General features: G+C 33.7%; 1 protein-coding gene across 5 annotated transcripts; it reads right to left on the reverse strand.

Annotated features, from left to right (window-relative positions):
* Positions 1-985: 985 nt before the first annotated feature.
* oscp1b (organic solute carrier partner 1b) lies at positions 986-19,888 on the reverse strand. Of its 5 annotated transcripts, none has more exons than XR_015511723.1 (11): positions 19,638-19,888; positions 13,465-13,619; positions 10,391-10,558; positions 10,195-10,275; positions 7,547-7,650; positions 6,838-6,966; positions 6,581-6,650; positions 6,267-6,406; positions 3,957-4,020; positions 1,443-2,166; positions 986-1,228 (listed from the first exon to the last, which is right to left on the reverse strand). XR_015511723.1 is itself a non-coding variant. In XM_087287417.1 (10 exons), exons 1-10 carry the CDS (start codon positions 19,747-19,749, stop codon positions 2,047-2,049), a joined length of 1,143 nt encoding a protein of 380 aa, XP_087143543.1. In that variant the 5' UTR covers positions 19,750-19,888; the 3' UTR covers positions 986-2,046. The 5 variants fall into 5 exon arrangements, 1 of the variants encoding a protein (XP_087143543.1); XR_015511722.1 differs by having other exon boundaries at positions 986-1,245; positions 1,396-2,166; XR_015511720.1 differs by having other exon boundaries at positions 1,378-2,166.
* Positions 19,889-21,715: the final 1,827 nt, after the last annotated feature.

The following is a 21,715-nucleotide window of genomic DNA, read 5'->3' on the forward strand; positions in this document are numbered from 1 at the left end:
TTTAATCGTTTACATTAGCTTATTATAAAGTTATTCTTTGACTGTTAAATTCTGGGACGTTTTTTTTTTTTTTTTTAATTTTTTTTAAAGTAATTTTTTTTTTTTTCACAAAACCTGTTGCATGTGCGTATAATCATAACTAATTTTTTTGTGACACTTTATTCAAAAACATCTTATTTGTGTTAACTGTGGAGAACTTTTTGTTCTCAACGTTTCAACAATGCTGCATTATTCTATTGCGCCCTCTAGTGTTCCCCAAGATGCTGTAGCTCAGGGGTGGGCAAACTCGGTCCTGGAGGGCCGGTGTCTTGCACCGTTTAGCTTCAACACTAATCAAACACCCCTAAACAAGCTAATACGTGTCTTCAGGATCACTAGAAATCTATAAGCAGGTGTGTTTGATCAGAGTTGGAGCTACTCCAGGAGCGAGTTTGCCCAGCCCTGCTATAGCTTCTTGATTTTGTGCTTTTTGCTTCATGGTCACAGTTTTGTATCAACACTGAGATAAATCCATAGACTGTAAAAGGATAAATCATAGTATCTTCCATCCATTCCTTATCTGTTTTCAAACAAAAAACGGAAAAAAATGATAATAAAACAGTCGTTTTTCAGTTTTTCTTTTGCTCACAAAAACGAAAAAAAAGAGAGAGTGATTTTGAGTCTTTTTGTTTTTGGATTGAGGTTAGGAAAATGGATAATTGACTTTAAAATTTATTATGCGCATGTAGACAGTGCTGAAACACCCTTTTTCCTCTGATTGGTCAACCAAATCTGAGCTGATGAATTTTTATTTGGATGTTGTTGTTTTAATGTAACTTTGAACTATCTTCTGTGGTGGGTTATGGATAAAATAAGGTACTTCTAATAGTTTGATAAAAATTTATTTGAGTGGAAATTGTTTGCGACCTCTACTGGGAACCACTGGTATAAATGAATGTCGTGCAAAAATAAAAATAAACAAACAATTTGTTACATTGACAACTCATTATTAGCAAAAAGATCTATTTTATTTCACATTCAAATCTATTTCGATATAATGACACCGTAAACAGACACAAATGAGCAGTCGGTGAATTTATGTCAATAAATAAGCTCTAATATGCTTATGAAAAAATAGAAACAGTTTTATCCACCATACATTTGCATTGCTTTCTTTTAATGAAAATGTTTTTTTATATATATATATATACACATAGTTCCTTTACATCAGTGTTTCTCAACCACATTCCTGGAGGACCACCAGCTCTGCACATTTTCTACGTCTCTTAAACCAAACACACCTGATTAAGATCTTCAGCAGTGGCAGAAAGACCTGTAATAGGTGTGACGGACAAAGGAGACATCCAAAACATGCAGTGCTGGTGGTCCTCCAGAAACATGGCTGAGAAACTCAGCTTAATGCACGGTTTGCACACTAAAACATTATATTTGATTTTCCTGACAGGAATACCTGACCCGTTGCACTCCCTTTGAATAGACACAAACAAACAAACACAAATCATTTGTCCTGGCGCTTCCTGTAAACCAGTTTTGGGATCTGTGCTAAATAAAACAGCAAGTGCACTTCGGTTTCCTCAAACAGCGCTTGTTGTGTGGATAAACATCCCGCACCAGTCGAAACGTCACATCAAAACGAATTTCAATGAATTCCATGTGTACAGAACGGCCTCCTGGACAACTATGACAGTCCAGAAGAGGCGTTTCATTCTGTTCACTGATCTAAATGTCACAGAAGTGTGTGCAGCATCAAAGCCTCATAGACGCCTCTGTGAAGTTCGCAGTGATATGGACTGTTATGGTTCTCACAGAACGAATGCGGAAAGTAAACATGGCCTCACTCAAGACTCATATTAAATTACAATACCTGCGTTCGGTGAGAAAAGCTGAAGGAATGTCTGATTGAGCTTAGCCAGAGCTTTAAATATTTACGGTTGTCATTGTGGTCACCTGATAAAGGCCTCTTTTGCTGGGAAAAAAAGTTGTAGCACTTTATCCTGCTTAACCGCTCGCTGGCTCTGCTCAGTTAAAGGGAACATGGAGTTGAAGTCACAGTCCGTCCATCATGGCCAGAAGATCATCACCTTTGCTGCTGGAGCTAGGAGAAGCTTCTCCAGTCTCTCCAAACTCCCCCATGATCTTCGCCAGCTCAGCATTTGTCTGTTTGTCCTGAAATCAGCCAATCAGAGGTGTGCTGTTACTCGCTCATTCTTCTCTCTAACAGGTTAAAGTTATCCTGATGCTGAATTCTAGACATTGATGGTAATTTCAAGTGGAAACGAGGCCTAATAGGGCTGCACAATATATCGTTTCAAAATCGTTATCACAATGCATGATTTGCAATGTTGAGTCTGAATTGTAGTTGACCAGAAGCCATGTGGTTTGTAGAGTCACTGCTAAGTTTAATCACAATAAAGTGAAGGTTTATAATTCGCATGTGTTTTTAAGGCCTGTGAATGAGTTTCTGCCGCCGACTTGCGGCGCCGGTGTGTGTATCCTGATAGAAACTTATGTTTAGAATTCTAAAATAGCGGCGCTTCTGGTGTGCGACCTGCTTTACCACTGCTTGTTTCTAGTCCAAATATCTACATTTCAAAGCAAAAACAAGATAATTTTACTAACCACATTGGCAGATAATTTTGCTCTATTAAGGAAATGCTATTCACTTTGACGTTTCTTCTGAAGGTGAAAACGAAACAATATATTTACTTGATCTACGAATTTCTTTATATTTGTACTAAAAAAACAGTTCAAATCACCTTGTGTAACTGTATTGATATCGCAATATTTATTGCCGAAAAATAAAATATTGTAATATCAGATTTTTCCAATATCCTGCAGCCCTACTCTGACACTTTAACGGACACGCGCACAAGACACTTTTTAACAATATTTTCATATCTCTAAAGAGAGAAAGAGAGAATTTTAAGTTTTTTGCCATTTCAGCTTCTCTGGCTCTGTCTTCGCAAAAAAAAAAAAAAGATCATGTTCACCACTTTTCTATAATTATAAAAATATTCTAACAATTAAAAGTCATAAACAGCAATAAATACACAAGGTAAATACAACAATATTAATAATGATAATACATAAGATAAAAAAAAAAACGTTTTTAAGGTTTTCATATCTCTAGAAAAAACTAAACAAAACAAAACTGTGCATTTCTGAAGTTTGCTTCAGACAGGTGAGTGGGTCTAATAAACCACCTGTGGAAACACTCTTCTCTCTATATGCACACATATGAACTCCGTATTACAGGGACTCAATAAGGAAAACAATGTTTACCTGAGAATGTAGCACAAATCACGTTGCTCTACTTATTTTCTTCAACCTTAAAATACCTCTTTTGCAAAAGATCTCTTTCACAATATTGTTTTGTCCTATTTAAAATGACTTGTATAGTCTGTCTTAGGTTATGTGTATAGTTTAAATACAGTACACCCGGAGAGTATTCATAGCTCTTTTACACCTTTTTTATGTTACAGCCTTATTACAAAATGGATTTAATGTATTTATTTCCACAAAATTCTACACACAATACCTCAAAATGACAATGTGAATTTTTTTATAATTGTTGCAAATGTATTTAAAAATATATTTAAAAAAATGTATTAAAAAAAACAAGTCACCTGCTGAGTATATAAAGAGCAAATTTATGTCAGCAGCTTAATGCAAGTAGATCAGCTGCAGAAATCCTATCTGCACTTTTATGAGATTGTGCTCCAACGCTCATTCACCCTTTTTAGTAAATCTGGCCCAAAAAGCAAATCTGTCAAGAACCAATTAGACAAGCTGAGAGCTGTATCTCAGTGTGGGTGGATCACTGCTAATCAGGTATTACAATGTTTTCTGAGGCCAAGGATCAAATGGCATTGTGCTGAAACAGCCAAAGTGCATTACTGTGCAAGCATCAAACAAAGCAAGCAAAACTGTACAAAGCATCAAACTGTAAACTTTACCTTTGTTGCCTGGATATTAATAACTTCATAGGAAAGCTCATCCGGTCTTGATATAAAAGCTTCCCTGTGGAGAATCAGAATTGTTAAATTTCTTGCAAATTGTGTTGGATCCATTTTATGATATGCCAAGCTTTATTTTCTGCATATAGTTTTGTTGTATACATAAAATGACAGGGTCCTATTTTACAATAATAATATACCCTTCAAAAAATTTGATGTTAGAAAGGATTTTTTATGTTTTTTGTCTCCAATTCAACAGTAATATTTTAAGTTTTTTTGGAAGCATAATTATTATTACTAAAAAAATTGTATCTGTAACTGAATTATTAATTATTCCAAATTACAAATCCAGCATCCAGTGGATACTCCAGTAGCTAGTGTTAATAATAAAAATAATAAAAATGCATTTTATTTAAAGGCGCTTTTCTTTACACTCAAGGTCACGGTTCAGGACAGCGAGAACAATCAGTTTAAATAAAAACACAATAAAAGTTAATAGAATACAAAACATTTTTTTTAAATGCAGTCGGGTTAAAGAGAATAAGCCGTTCTAAACAGATGTGTTATGAGTTTGGATTTAAATTGTTAAAGAGAGTCTAAATTACGGAGATTCATAGGAAGTGAATTCCAAAGCTGAGGAGCAGAATGGCTTAGGGATCTGCTCCCCATGGTGACAAGGAGGACAGAGGGAACAGTGAGTTAAATGGAAGAAAAGGACCTGAGTGTTCGAGAAGGTGTGGCGATATGAACAAGATTAGTAAGGTATTGTTGGGGGTAATGCATGACAAGTTGTGTAATCTGATTACTTTTTTCAAGTAACTAGTACATTATTGCTTTACTTTTTAATTTTCAAGAAAATTATCTAAGTTACTATTTTAAAAAGTAATGCGAGTTACTTTATTGACTGACTGATTGACCTGTGTAGAAAGTAATTGGAAGCAAGTGCAGATGTTTTTGTGCAATCTGCTAACGATACCAACTGTAGTTCTAATTTTAATGTGAACATAATTACTCACACAAAAACAGATTCAGTCTCCCTTAAAATGAATAAAAACTGAAATTTAGAAACACTAAATATACATTGCTGAAAAGTTTTTTCATGCATCCTATTCTTGTATGTAATGTAAAAAGATTTGATTGAGCTCTGTCTCAACTGTACCAACATGAATTTACATTTCCTTCAGCCTGAGGTTTATTCACTTAACATTTCGCTTTTGGTGTAAAAGGGCCATATACACTCACTGGCCACTTTATTAGGTACACCTGTCCAACTGCTCATTAATGTGTGTAATGGTGTGAGGGATATTTCCTTGGAACACTTTGGGCCCATTAGTACCAAATGAGTATCACATCAACGCCAAAGCCTACCTGAGTGCTGTTGCTGACCATCCCTTTATGACCACAGTGTACACATCTTCTGATGGCTACTTCCATAACACGCCACGTCATAAAGCGCAAATCATCTCAGACTGGTTTCTTGAACATGACAATGAGTTCACTGAACTCAAATGGGCTCCACAGTCACTAGATCCTAATCCAATAGAGCATCTCGAGGATGTGGTGGAACGGGAGATTCGCATGTTTTATATTTAATATTTCCAGCACCTTGTTGTATATATGCCATGATAGATTAAGGCAGTTCTGAAAGCAAAACGCGGTCCAACCTGTTACTAGTAAGGTGTACCTAATAAAGTGGCCAGTTAGTGTATGTGTCAAAAAAAATATTTTTTTAAATTTATTTTTTATTTTTTTATGTAGGCCCACCTCAGATGAAAAAACAACACAAAAGTAACATAACGCTCCATAGCTTTCCTTAAAAGTAACTACGTAATTCATTTTAATATGTAGAATTTAATTCTTTACTTTTAAAGGTAAATTTCCCCATACACTGTCAGTAATTCTACTAATATTTTCTCGAAATATTATCATAATATCCTGGCTAATTATTTTTCGACACGATGGTATAGTTAACATTTCCTGGAAGTTCATAGAAAGTTCAAAAGAACATACTTTTTTTGAATAAAACTTTTTCAATAATAAATCTCTTCATTTTCCATTTCCATATCTTACTGACCTCAAATGGAAGCTTTTTTTCCCTCTAAAAATGTTAAATAAGACGTTCAATAATAAGACTCTAAGCTAAATCATTATTAAGACTGATTAGTAAAATGCCCAGACATAAATAACACTAATGACACCACTTCATATTTATTTTGGGCGATAAACACCACCTATGTTTTAGTGAGACCAACCTTGAATCTATTAATGACAGTCTAGTTTTTTATCAATCCATAAAGAATTCAAACTCACTCTTCCTCCTCATCAGTGGCGAAGAGGTTGACACGAAAGCCAGAGTCAGTGCTGGGGGGTTTCTGCACCTCCAACCCACCCATAAGTCTAGCAAGCAGATTCAACTCTTCTTTTGCCAAAGGATTGGGAGTTGTGTTTACCTTCAAAAGAGCATGAAATAAGTCAAATACTCATGCTATACATACATTTCTGATATATTTAATAAACAATAATTTATTTATATATATATATATATATATATATATATATTGAAAGAGACTTGTATATGTAAAAAAGGATGCAATTTATAAATGCCAACTCAATTCTGAACTTACCTTGGTGTGCTGTGAAGAGTTTTTGGAGGTTCCAGACATGTGTGTCTCAACAGGACGACTTACACTGTACCTGAAACAACAAACAGGACAAACGTTCAGCTGATGCTCCAGTGAAATGCAACCTGTCTCGGGTTTACTGCTAAATTATTCACAAATCAATTAGAGATGACGCTTTGCTACAGATAAAACTTAACACCTGATCAATTACACCCACAAGCATATCATTCCACTAGTAGTAGGAATAGTTAGATGCTCACATGTTTGTGCCCAGTTTGATGACTCGATCCCCATACATTTCAAAAGATCCCTCTCGAAGAGCAGTGTGGTAATTGCCACCATCTCTGAACTGAGTTCTTCTCACTTCCTCACCACTACAGCTAAAAATCCTGGGAATTAAACACAATCAGAAATAATACATTCTTATTGTAAATCCATTACTATTTGTTTGTTAACCCTCACAGTACATTCAAAATCATTTTCTGGGGGTCTAAAAGCACTTCTAAAGTTTAGTTAATTTACTAAAAATTATGTGTTTTAAGTATGATTGAAATTATGACTATTCAAAATATATTTTCACATGATTTTCTTCATCTTAAAAGAAAACGTCCCCAGCTATATATTGAACATGAAGTTTAAACATAAATTGGTCATGAACATTTTGCCAACTTAAATGCTATTAGAATAACTACTTTAAGTCACAGCCTAAACACGGACTATATTTAGAAAAGCTTTCTTATACGCCCAAGTCTCTTGTTAATGCAATTAACTATAAACCCTCATAGTCTGACTCTGTCAGCGCAAAATCAAGAAAGGGAAGTGACTTCAGAGCAAACATACACAACGCTCCAGCTCTGAACTGTTCTGATTCTGGCCCTATCAGCCTTATAAATGCTTTGGTTTAGTATTTTTTTCTCTCCCTCAAGTATGTAATGTCTAGTAACATTTGCAGAATCTTATCCAACTGACCTTATGAGTCCTGGGGTTTGTGTGCCAAAAGGAACAGGGCCTGACGTGGGGAGAACGAATCGTCCATTGGAGTTCTGCACTTTGTCTTTCAAGAAAATTGATACCTAAAAACAGGTTGTTATTATTATTATTATGCTTCAATATATTTTGTTTAATGCACATAAAATATTTTCTGCATGATCAGAGCAATGAAACCATATTCAGAAATTCCATATATTTTCATTGACTAACTTTTTTCTTAATTCATAATTTCTCGTGTATTTGTAATCGTCTGACAAATAAATCGGTAACATTATGTTACATAATAATGTCATGTAATAATAATTAATCTAATGAAAATAAAATCAGAGCCATTCTTTAGTTGAAGAGTAGAAATATTCTGCAAAATATCTGAGTAAAAAAATGAATACAGTTACTTTGCTTTTCTGAATTTATACCATAAATTGAACGAATTTCTGATGCAATTCAATGTTTCTTAAAGCCCATGTGAACTAGATGTTGGAAGAACAATGATGTGTTCCAAATGAAACAGATATTGAGTAGGGGTGGAGTTTAATTTTTGGTTTGAGGGGCGTGGCTAAGCACATTTCACCCAAGCCATCAAAATGACATCATCAGAGAAGGACTACCATTCCAAAGCAGAAGCAAATGGTTAGATTTTGTCAAAAGATAGGAGTTTCAGTAGTCATGCCAAGTAAAGCAGCATACTATAATCTCAAAAACATTGCAAGAATAAGATGCTTTGTTTCTAGTGAGGACTTAGAGAAACTTGTTCATGCTTTTATCAGCAGCAGGTTGGATTACTGTAATGTACCCCTCACTAGCCTTTCCAAAGAGACAGTCAGACAGTTGCAGCTCATCCAGAATGTTTCGGCCAGGATTCTGACCAGAACCAGAAAATCAGAAAGAATACTGAATACAAACCTAACAGATCACTCAGATCTTTAAGATTATATAAACTAGAAATTCCAAGGGTTTAGTCAAAGCAGGGTGAATCCGCATTAAGCTATTACGCCCCCCCTGCTGCTGGAATCAGTTTCCAGAATTGATCAGATGTGCTCCAACATTAGGCACATTCAAATTAAGACTCTTTTATAACCTGTTTTAATACATTTTTAATCTGTTTTTATCATTTGTTTTTATTTTCTTATGCTTATCTCTTTTATTCCTGTTTATTTAAAGCACTTTGAATTGCGACTGTGTATGAAATGTGCTATATAAATAAACTTGCCTTGCCTAAAGATAATCAAAAATGTTTTTTCAGTAGAAAGCTTACTAAATTAATTGTTTATTTAGGCTAGCAAAACAAACATTGTAAATTTTGATTACTTTAAGTGCAAACATTTTTATAAACATTGTAAATTTTCATTACTTTAAGCAAGAGCGATCATCTTAATAAAATAATTATTCTGCAAAATATATTTGCCTAGCAAGATACAATTACTCTGCTTCTCTGAATTGATTTATAAAGAACTGTTGTTTTTATTTGCAACATTTAAGGCATTATAAGTAACTGTAATTAAATGACTTAAAAATGAACAGTAATTTCTTTCTCTAAACTTTTTTTAGAGGATAAGTAATTTAATTACAGTAAAAGACATGGGATGATTACTAATTTCAAGGTATAAAGCCTAATTTTAGGCTTGGAAAAGTCAAGGCTTTAAAACCTCCAATATGTTTTGTTATACTGTTTCTACGGTATATGCAAGATATATATATATATATATATTTTTTTTTTTTTTGGACAACAGCATCTCCAGCAGAAAAGACATCTGTAAAGAAATCAGTGTTTTATTAATCAGTGTTTATTTATTTGCATTATTTAGCCTGACACTTCTACTGTTCCAAAATATTATAAATGTTTTTCAAAATAAAATAAATTGTGTTCAAAGTGAAAACAAGCTTTCTTTTTTTTACCCAGACATTTTAAAAGAACATATTTTAGAGCAGTAATCACAACACAGATACTGAAACCACAATATTTTTTATCCGAGGTTATCATACCTTCAGAATCATATACATCCAACAATGGATATACAGAAGACACAGCAATAAAAAATTTAATACAATAAAAATTCACATTTAGAACAGAAATCATTTGAAGAAAAAAATTATTAATTGTCATTTTAAATATTTATACTTTGACATTAACCTAGGTTTTTCAAACTTTTAAGAAAAGTTTTCAACCATTTAAAATATGATACAAAATCAAAAATCCCTTGTTGTTTTATGTATTTTTAATAAGTACAGATCAGAGTAAGACTATTGTTTCAATTTACCATAGATGGATCTGCTAAACTGAATGATGACAGAACACTCACACAAAATTTTAGATTTTACTTGCCTTTAATATGCTTTCTATATGCAGTTAAGCCAGAAATTATTCATATCCAAGGCAAATTCTGACTTAAATAACCTTTATTCAACCAGCTAGTTTTATTTTTGGACCAGAAATGACACAGGCTTCTCCCAAAAGATAATAAGAGGCATCATTGTGAAAAACCATATTTCTCAGCTTTTATTTACATTTGAACAAAAACTTTAAGTCAGAATATGTCAGGGTTATGAATAACTTTGGGCTTGACTGTATAAAATAACTTGTAATTTTATGTACAACAGACACTACATCAAAGCAAGAAAATACTTACTCTTATATGCATATCTTGAAAGAAGATGAGCAGTGTTTGTCTAATTAGTTGAAACTCTCCACCGGATAAAGAGGTATATATCTAAGAGTTAAGAATAAGATTTTTAAATATACATTAAACAAACAAAAATAACCCTAAAATGTATCATTCAGAACAGCCGTGCATTTACATAGATATTGAAGAGACCCTACTGTACCTCTATGAGTTGTTTGTTTGTTTCGTCCACTTGGCTGAGGATGCTGGGAGTATCTTTTACAAAGTCCCTGATAGCATCCATGTGGTTGAAGGACACAAGGAGAATGTCTTTAGGACGAGGACATAGCAGGACTTGATACTTGAACGCCATTGTCATCAAATCATAGAGCTACAAATGGACAAAAACAAGGACAGTAAAAGGGACAGTTAACCCAAAAGTAAGAACTCACTCACCATTTAACTCTTAAAACTTAGTGTTTCTTTCTTCTGCTGAACACAAATGAAGATTGTCTGAAGAATGTTGGAAACTTTTGAATTCCAAAGTCACAATGGAAATCAATGGCTACCGGTTTCTAACATTCTTCAAAACATCCTCCTTTTGTGTTCAACAAAATGAACTCAACTCATATACTCATCCCATACAAAATCGGCATGTGCAAGATCTGATTTCTTAAAAAAACACTGCGATCTTTACTGCCTGGCTGAGATGCTATATAAAGTGAGAGCCACTGTATTTAATTCTATTATCCCCCGCCATTTCTTTAAAATATGGAAATTCATTTTACTCCAGTGGTTTTGATGGAATTTCTGCACTAGTCTGCGGTTAATGACAGCGCCTGTGTTTAAATAGTCTTTCGTCTCTTTTTACGCTTTAACAACCAAATGGACGCTATTTAACTGAATGTATTTTAATTACTTTACAACATCGATGTTGTAAAAAAAAAATCATGAAATTGAAAATAGTCACATAAAGCTCTCACTGGAAGTTCATCGCTGTCTGATAAACACTAGCTGTACATAGAGCCCATTTTCCTTATTACATGAAAACATTACATATTTAATATTTTTACATTTCACACACTAGAGGGAGCCATTCAACAATATCAAGCCTAAAATGTAAGTAGACTTAAAGAGTTTCCAGTTAAAGATCTAAATAAAATAGAAATATAAATTTGGTGAATTGGTGAATTTGGTGAACCAGACAAAAAAAAAAAAGAAATGATTCATAAGAACTGAGCACAGAGAGATATGTAAGGGAAAAAGTGAGAGAAAAAAACACTTTACTTGAAGGGGTGTTCATAAGACTATCATGAAACCTTTATACAGCATTCATGACATGGCACATGAATATGAATGAGATTTTATGCATGCTTACAACAACTGTCATAAAGTATCATTTGCTCAGTTATATCACTTCAAATGCAAAGATGACATTGTTTGAGATGTCTTTATTGACCGCTTGACATAAAACACATTCAGTCTTTGTCATATTTTATGTAATAATTTTTCATTTGTAGCCCTTTATTTTTGCATTGATATTTAATATATCTTGTTTAAATACACAATGAACAGCAGCTTTGCTAATTTATTTATTTTTTGTTCTCCATTTCCACCTGGGGATACTCATCCCAACCCTTGTGCAGCGTTATTGATGTGATCCAAGACTTGTGTGGAGTTAATGCTAACCATGGAGGACCTCAAAGACCTTTAGAGGTCTCCATAATCCTGGACCTGGCCGTATCCTGAGCAGATGCTGTAGTGGTCATAGAGGAGTGGAGAGCATGAGACAGATTCCTGAAAGACTCCAATGACAGACAAGTCAATTTGATGGCGTGGGCAGGCCTGTACACCTGCTGGTGACATACACGTACAGCTTCTCCAAGATGGACATCCAGCATTCTTCAGCCTCCGGTGCCTAGACTGCAGCTCTGCACAAGACGTTTGGCCAGAGGATAAATGGTCGTGGCTAACTGAGCCTGGTTTCTCTCAAGGTTTTTTTCCTTCACCTTTGTCAATTGGTGAAGTTTGCTCCTCAACACTGTTGCCACTGGCTTGCTTGGTTTGGGACTTGTGGATGTGCGCATCAATGGATTTGCTCTTCAGTGTTTGGACTTTCAGCAGAGAAAATTAAACCACACTGAACTTAAACACTCTGAACTCTGAAAACTGGACTGACACAGTTTCAATTGACTACAACTTCTATGTTAAGCTGCTTTGACACAATCTACATAGTAAAAGCGCTATAGAAATAAAGATGAATTGAATGGAATAGTAAATGACATTATCAAGACAACAAAACCTGTCATAAATCTGTCATAAACATGAATATAATAAAATGAATATTATAAAAGCATCATTATTTTTTTGTTTCTTAACTATAGTGATACCAATTGAATTTGTCATTAAAAATGTCATTAAATTAGACACTCCGATTGAAACAGATCAAATATTATTTATATTTTTGAGTTTCTGAAAAATTTCGGAGACGGGTACAAAAACAGTTTGTTTCATGTGAGTTGTTCTCTGCCAAGAAAACTTATCCTTTTGTTTTGGAAGAAAAAAAGAAGTTCCAACTTTTCAATTATGGCTGACAGAGTTAAAAGGTACATTACATCTGGAAAAAAATCAGGTATACCCTAAAAATAATTTGGTCCCCTTTTATTTCCTTTCCATAAACTTGTGATTTATAAGTTTACTATGCCTTTAGTATCTACTTTTACTATTGGCTAGCACTGCTGGGTGGTTGGTTGGGGAAATTATTGTTTATTTATTTATTTTTTATATATATTTTTATGACTGTTAGTTGTTGTTTTTTTCTACTTTTTTTAAATGTCTAATTGTTAAAATGTAAGTTTTATGTTTATATTTTAAAAAAGAATATTTACAATCGAATGTCTGCTAAAATTTCTAATAATAAAAATATTTCAACCACAAAAAATGTCATTAAATGTTAATGATGCTGTTATAAAATAACTTGACAGACTATTGACAATTAATGAGAAATTTTAAATGTCAAATTTATTTTGCTCTACTAAAAAAAGATCATAAAATATTCATGTCATTTATAATGATCTCATGATAACCATGTTTATGAGAAGTTATGTTGTCTTTGTAGTGTCAACTTGTGATGTATTTGTTTATGTCAAGTACTCATAACAAATTTTGCAATTAAAACACCCTGCATGCAGACAATCTCCATCATATTCATAATGTGTCATGTCATGATTATAAAAGTGTCTCGACAGTCTTACAAACCTTTTTTCATAATCCAAGAAAAATGATATTAAACTTCACCTTGTCCATACTGGCTTGGTTGAGTCTCATGATGGAGGCGTGAGCCAGTCGGTCAAACACAGTCCGCAAGGCTTTCTTGGAGTACAGTTCTTGTGGCTTGAACAACTCCTCCAGAAACTTCTTATTGAACATGGTGGTAATAATATCATTCATAACTAGCACAAAAAAACACACACACACAAGAGCAAAGCGCTGCAGTGAAAAACAAATCTGTGAAAAAAAACTCAACAAAAAAGTAAGCAAGCAGAATGCAGTCTGTGCTGCAGAAAGCTCTTGTGGCAATAAATAAATAAATCAAGCTTTATTGTATGCGCAGATGTTTTCACAGAGAAGAATCTGTAAACAGTCAACAGACATGCTGACTGAGGAGTACACAAATGCTAAAAACCCATCCCGAAATTTCTATCATATCTCAGTATGCTAAAAACAGCTGTCTAAGCTTCCTGAATCGTCATATCATCATTCAAAATATGAAATTGCAATTAAAATAGCACATAAACCCCATCTCCCTCTATGCAGCAAGTGTCTATGAGAGCTGGCATGTGTACACGCACACTACTTTTCTCTACGGCCAGCAGTCGAAGCGAGCAGAATGTTAGCAATACCTCTTTTTCTGTCCTCCTCTAGCCAATCTGCTACAGTGGCTACAAAGATTGCAAATGAGAAAATATATATATTGAATATGTTCCTTAGTGGAAGTAACTACATAGTAGGTATGGCATCAGATGTCTATGACACACACAAACACACACACAAACACACACACACACCTGCAAGCAGGAAGCAGCTTATTTACAATGTTTTTTTTTTTTTGTCGTTTTGTTTTTTTTATACCTATGTTGCATTTGATACCAGAGTCAGTGTAACATTAAGCATTTCATTATGTGAAAAAGACAGGAAACCCTGATACAGCAGCGTATATTAGACAGGAAACCATGATAATGGCATGCCACTGAGCAAACAAAATCAAGTTACAGTGTTGCCTGCAAATGATGCACAGACTGAGGAAGTTTTCATAAAGAGAAAAGTAGTTAAAGCTTATTTGTGATTTTTAGATATTAATCTATAATGGTCCTGAAAATAAATGGGCATAACACATCTTGTTTTGACAAGGTCTGCACATTATATGATTACAGCATTAGCAACAGTCGCATTGCAAGATATGCCAAATTGGGATCAGTACCAAAGCTCAGAATGCATGTGGTTTGTGGATTACTTGCAAAAAAATAAAAAAAAAGATAAAAGTTTATAAAAGTTTAAGCAGAGTGGGTTCCCACTCTTCCCACAGCAGATTCAAGGACTTTCAATGACCTTTTAAAGCACCATTAATTTCAAATCAAGTACCTTTGTAATTCACATCTGCAGCACATAGTGTGCCATGTCCTTACTGTACTTAACATTTCACTCTCACTTAATATTGAATATATATATATATATATATATATATATATATATATATATATATATATATATATATATATATATATATATATATATATACTTTGATGCATTAAAATATCAATTTAGAGTAATTGTGATGTTTTGAAACTGTCTTTTTTCAAAAGTTAAACTGTTTCATGTTCAAAGAACTTTAATACAAATTGTTGAATTCAATACTGGTAATTGTTAAATGTAGTTTCTGAAAAAAATAAATAAATAAAATATGCGTTATTTGTTATAGTTTTTTTTATATAGAATTTCTCATGTTATGTTCTGTTTTTGACAACATTGTTGAAATAAGACCATGAACAAATTTCATTCATTCATTCATTTTCTTGTCGGCTTAGTCCCTTTATTAATCCTGGGTCGCCACCACGGAATTAACCGCCACTTTATCCAGCAAGTTTTTACGCAGCGGATGCCCATTTAGCCGCAACCCATCTCTGGGAAACATCCACACACAAACACACACACACACACACCACGGCAATTTTAGCCCCCCCCCCCCAATTCACCTGTACCGCATGTCTTTTGAATGTGGGGGAAACCGGAGCACCCGGAGGAAACCCACACGAATGCAGGGAGGACATGCAAACTCCACACAGAAACGCCAACTGAGCCGAGGTTCGAACCAGCGACCCAGCGACCTTCTTGCTGTGAGGCGACAGCACTACCTACTGTGCCACTGCGTCGCCGAACAAATTTCATATCAAATTAAAATTCAAGTACATTCAAGACCTTTTTTAAAGAAGAGTCGGAACCCTAATATACTAAAACTTCATGATTTGCATGTGCATTTAAAGCCTGTTACTTTGAAAACATTCCAAGAGTTTTTAAAGGCCTCAAAGGGAATGAAATGATAACCTCTTTAGCTTTAACAAAATATATAAAATTGCATTTAAACAGTACATTTACATTTATGCATTTGGTTGATGCTTTTATCCAAATTGACTTACATTGCATTGAAGGGACATATTAGTTTTTGCTTTCCCTTGGAATTGAACCGTTTCCACTCAAATATGATGAGCTTTTGCAGCTTGTTCCAGCTAATTATTTTTTTAAAATGTTTAAAATTCTTGAGTTTTTTGGGACAAAATAACAGTTTTATGTTCAATCCACTTAAATTTGTAAAAACGATTAAGTTAACTTAATCAATTTGTGAAGGAATCCTGGAACCCAGGATGTTTTACAGTTGAGGACAGTTAACAGTTACGACTTGCATGCATTGCTATTTTATGTTTGATTAATCAATAAATGTAAATGAAAAATATTGGACTCCCCAAAAACATGAAGCACTGTTTTTTTTTAATGGCTCTTAGTTGTGTTGTATGTATCACTACTAGTGATGGATTTACTTTATTATATGCAGATGCAGTGCATTCCTTTATACAATCACCCCAATTCTGAAATATGAAAGTTTCCATTCATTCATTCATTTTCTTGTCGGCTTAGTCCCTTTATTAATCTGGGGTCGCCACAGCAGAATGAACCGAAAACTTATCCAGCACATTTTTACGCAGCGGATGCCCTTCCAGCCGCAACCCATCTCTGGGAAACCCTCACAAACACATTCACACACACACACACACACACACTATGGAAAATTTAGCCTACCCAATTCACCTGTACCACATGTCTTTGGACTTTGGGTGAAACCGGAGCACCCATAGGAAACCCATGCGAACGCAGGGAGAACATGCAAACTCCACACAGAAACGCCATCTGAGCCAAGGATCGTACCAGCGACCCCGGGACCTTCTTGCTGTGAGGTGACAGCACTACCTACTGCGCCACTGCTTCGCCGAAAATCTTTCCAAATAGAGCTATTCAACTTATATAGTGAAAATTATATTAAATCATTACAGGATACTTGGATCACACTTAGCTTTTTGAGCAAAATACTGTCATTATTTTTTCCCCAAAGAACATTGTTTCAAACAAAGACAGGGAAGAATCTAATAAACTAATAACAAATCAAAGCAACTCTTTATTTTGAGGGTCCTTTTGAGTATTAGTAGACTGTTTGCTTAATATCTGTTGATTCTGCTCCTTCAACAGGCATATAACTGACTAGAAGAAACTTTGCAAGTACAGTACATGTCAACTAACAGTAAACCGAATCCCAAGCTAACAGTCTAGTTATAATCTAATGAGAATTAGTTGGCATGCACATGCAATGTAGCTTAAATTCAAGAAACAGACCATCAAAATAAAGTGTGACCTAAATAAAAATTTTAACTATTCAAGTGAACGATTCATTCATTCATGGCAGTTTGTAACCTTTCATTGATAGCTTTGATTGATATCGAATAGCATTTCACTGAATCACTTATTCAAACAACTTATTGATTTATTTGGGCTGAATTATTGAGAGACAAAAGCTACTGTCACAGTAAATGCCTAAATAATTAAATAAATCATTTAAATGAACCATTCAATGGAAGGCTATGCCTACTGCAAATTTCAATGTCGCTTTTTCCATCATAGTAAAAATTGAACTCAGCACAACATGAATTATAATTTTTCCTATAATAATAAACAAATAGGCGATGCAGTGGCCTCAGTAGGTAGTGCTGTCACCTCACAGCTAGAAGGTTGCTGGTTTGAGCCTCAGCTGGGTCAGTTGGCGTTTCTGTGTGGAGTTTGCATGTTCTCCCCGTGCTCGTGTGGGTTTTCTCTGGGTGCTCCGGTTTCCGCAACAGTCCAAACACATGAGGTACAGGTGAATTGGGTAGGCTAAAATTGTCCGTAGTGTGTTTGAATGATAGTGTATGGATGTTTTCCAAAGAAGGGTTGCAGCTGGAAGGGCATCCGCTGCGTAAAACATGTGCTGGATAAGTTGGCGGTTCATTCCACTGTGGCGACCCCTTAAATGAATGAATAATAATCAAATAATCAAAACCTTCAAGATATATTTTTGTCAATCTCACACAGTTCTACCACTTTAAGGTATGACCGCTAGTTTATTGCTGTCTACTTAAATAGTTTTATTCAACATGGATTAGACACTTCAAGTGTGTATCTAATCTGTTAAATGTTTAAGCATATAATCATGATAAAATTGATCAATTAAATGACTTTTACTTTATAACTATCTGAACAAAAATATTTTGTGCAGATTTAGTTAGATATTTAACCATTTTTCTTTGGAATACATTGATGTACCACTGTTTAATAAATCAACAAGTTGGTTTTGGCTAAATGTGTTGTTAGAAAATGTGGTGTGCAGAATTAATAATTGCTTCCTTTTCTAAAGCCATGACATTCACATTTTGAAGAGCCTCTGTTTGTTTCCATTTACAAGTTATGATTTACATCAATAAAAAATACAACAATAAATGTTTAAGGATATAATCCATGATAAATTAAAATTATTTGATATTTATTATTATATTTACTTCATAATTATCTCAAGAAAATACATTATTGTGCAGATTTGCATTTGTTCTGGCAAATATTTGCCCATTTTGCCTAGCAATACATTGATGTACAGTTGAAGTCAGAATTACTAACCCCCCTTTGATTTTTCTTTTTTGTTTTTTTTCTTTTTTAGATATTTCCCAAATTATGTTTAACAAAGCAAGGACATTTTCACATTATGTCTGATAATATTTTTTTCTTCTGGAGAAAGTCTTATTTGTTTAATTTAGGCTAGAATAAAAGCAGTTTTTCATTTTTTAAACACCATTTTGGGGACAAAATTATTAGCCGCTTTAAACATTTTTTTCCAATAGTCAACAGAACAAACCATCGTTTTACAATAACTTGCCTAATTACCCTAACCTGCCTAGTTAACCTAATTAACCTAGTTAAGCCTTTAAATGTCACTTTGAGCTGTATAGAAGTGTCTTGAAAAATATCTAGTCAAATATTATTTACTGTCATCATGGCAAAGATAAATCAGTTATTATAAATGAGTTTTTAAAACTATTATGTTTAGAAATGTGTTGAAAAAAATCTCTTCGTTATACAGAAATTAGGGGGAAAAGGGGGCTAATAATTCTGACTCAACTGTAACTCAGTTTATTAAATCAACAAGTTGGTTTTTGCTAAATGTGTTGTTAGAAAATGTGGTGTGCTGAATTTAGAATTGCATCCTTTTCTAAAGCCATGTCATTCACATTTTGAAGAGCCTGTTTGTTTCCATTTACAAGTTATGATTTACATCAATAAAAAATACAACAATAAATGTTTAAAAATATAATCCATGATAAATTAAAATGATTTGAAATTTATTATTATTTTCACTTTATAATTATCTGAAAAAATATATATATTAGTGTGCAGATTTACATTTGTTCTGGCAAATATTTACCCATTTTTTTTAGAAATACATTGATGTAAAAGTTACCTCGATTTATTAAATCAACAAGTTGTTTTTTGCTAAATGTCTTATTAGAAATTGTAGTGTGCTACGTTAATATTTGCTTCCTTTGTAATGCCATGACATTCACATTTAAGGGAGCCTCTGTTTGTTACCATTTACAAGTTATGCTTTACGTCACTAAATAAACAACTGAATAAATGACTTTTGCATCGTAACTGATCTGGTGGGATCTGCAACGGTAACTGATCTGGGCCACCGCAGGACTGCATTGAAACAAGCAGGCTAACTGGCTAATTATGAGCATTAGCAGAACATCCGACAGCTTCTTTACTACAATAACTATAACGATTATATCACAGCCCGAGTCTCTAGAATAGGCTTGCAGGCAATTATAGCTGCCATCTACCTTTCTTCGCTTTATCTGCTGGGATATTCTGAGCCCGCAGTCGCTGGTCCAAGATGTACAGCATTTCTCCACCCAGATTAATGAAGAGCAGCGGCAGCGTTCGCGTCGACATCCTCTCTGGAGACGGATGAAGAGCAGCTAGTGTCGAGAAAATGTCTCAAAATGTCAATAAAAGACGCGTCCTCCGTTCTCGGGAAGATCTTGCAGTATAAATAAGCGTCTGTAAGCCCTCTCTCGGTTGCCAGGTCACCGCCAACAACAGCCAATTAGAGACGCTCGTACTGCTGCGAGGTGATGACGCAAGACGTCGCGCCATAAAAAGCAGAAATAAGCAAAAGTCACTTCATTCATTTTTAATGTGGAATAATAAGAACGTGTCATATCAAAACAAATCTCTTCTCTTCAATAACTGGTTTAAAAATTATATCATTTTTGGGTCTCAGCTTTTCAATGTTAATGGCATACTTTGTAATTACTCTACATTTTTAGATAAACATGGCATACTTGTTAGCCCAAAAGACTTAGCTATTGTTGCTGGTCCCCCCTGAATGTAATGTATTTTCTTTTGTATTATTTATGTTATTATTATTTTTTTTTACTATTTTGTTGATTATATGTTGCTTGGATATAATGTTATATACAGTTGAAACCAGAAGTTTACGTACACTATAAAAAGGCACATAACCATTTAAACATAGTCAGATGTTTATGTGACTAAACCTTTTATCTTTTAGGTAAATTAGGATTATCAAATTTGTTTCTGTTGTGCTTAATAGCAGAATAATGAGAGATACTTTTTGAGAAATTGTTATAACTTCTTGAAAGTCAAGTTTACATACAATAAGATTATTATGCCACTGAAAAAGCTCAGATGATGATGATGTCAAGGTTTTTGAAGTTTCTGATTGGCTAATTGACAATAATTGGAGGCACAACTGTAGAATAGTATTTAAGGAAAACTTCAAACACACTGCTTCCTTTTTGCCAACATGGAAAAATCAACAAACCAGAATCAACTAAACAAAAGCCAGATTACAATTTGCTAAATTACACTGGGGAAAAGAGTCATTTTTGGAGACATGTCCTGTGATATGATGGAAATCATATCCTATGGAATCCTATGGAAAATTTGTGGGCGGAGTTGAAAAAGCTTGTGCGAGCAAAACAAATCTGACTTAGTTACACCAATTCTGTCAAGAGGAATGAGCCAAAATTCCTTCAAACTAAAAAAAAATAAAAATACCAAGGAAATGTATGTAAACTTTTGACTCTAGAAATTAATAAAAATTTCTCAACAAAAAAAATCTCTCATTATTCTGGCATTTAGCAAATTTAAATCATTAAGGTAATCCTAAAGGACCTAAAATAGTAAACGTTTAGCATGATTTACCATCAGACATTTAAAAAAAATAGTTATGTTCCTTTTTTTAGAGTGTATGTAAACTTGTCGAAAATGCTGAAGGTTAAATAAAAAAATAAATAAAAAAGTTATTGCTGCTGATGCAATCCCACAAGGTGTTTTGATGCTTTTTAATATGTAGCATGTTTCTAGTATGGATTGGCATGTTTGTTGCTAGGCTGTTGATAGAGCGTTTGTTGCTAGGGTGTTCTGGGTGGTTAAGGCATTGCTAGGTGGTGTTCTAGGTCATTGCTGAGGCCAGACAGAATCTGCTGGTATTTTTTGTTATTTCTGCTGAGAATTTTGTTAAAAATCTGCGGATTTATGCGGAATGAGTATCCTAACTAAAAACTTTATACATGAAAAAAAAAATTTAAAAAAAATAATATATATATATATATATATATATATATATATATATATATATATATATATATATATATATATATATATATATATATATATATATATATATATTACTTTTGTTTAATGTTTAAAATGCAAATCCAATTATATCCACTTATTTGGTAAACAAAGCAAGTCTATCATATAATATATTTATTAAAAGACAACATATTACTTTACAAACTGTATTGTAAATATGAACATTTTAATATTACTATTTATATATCACAATAATATTAGTGAATGAATTAAACAATTTAAGTACAAATGTAAA

The sequence above is a fragment of the Danio rerio genome, chromosome 16, assembly GCF_052040795.2.
Source record: "Danio rerio strain M-AB ecotype USA chromosome 16, GRCz13ab, whole genome shotgun sequence".
In the NCBI taxonomy this organism is placed as follows: Eukaryota; Metazoa; Chordata; class Actinopteri; order Cypriniformes; family Danionidae; genus Danio; species Danio rerio.

Excerpts from the sequence above, each read along its gene's own strand:
- oscp1b (XM_087287417.1), bottom strand. The coding sequence starts at position 19,749 with ATGTCGACGCGAACGCTGCCGCTGCTCTTCATTAATCTGGGTGGAGAA. Across the intron at positions 10,559-13,464 it reads ACCAAGCCAGTATGGACAAG|CTCTATGATTTGATGACAAT; the intron begins GTGAAGTTTAAT and ends GTCCATTTGTAG. Across the intron at positions 4,021-6,266 it reads GCCACTGATGAGGAGGAAGA|GGAAGCTTTTATATCAAGAC; the intron begins GTGAGTTTGAAT and ends GATTCTCCACAG.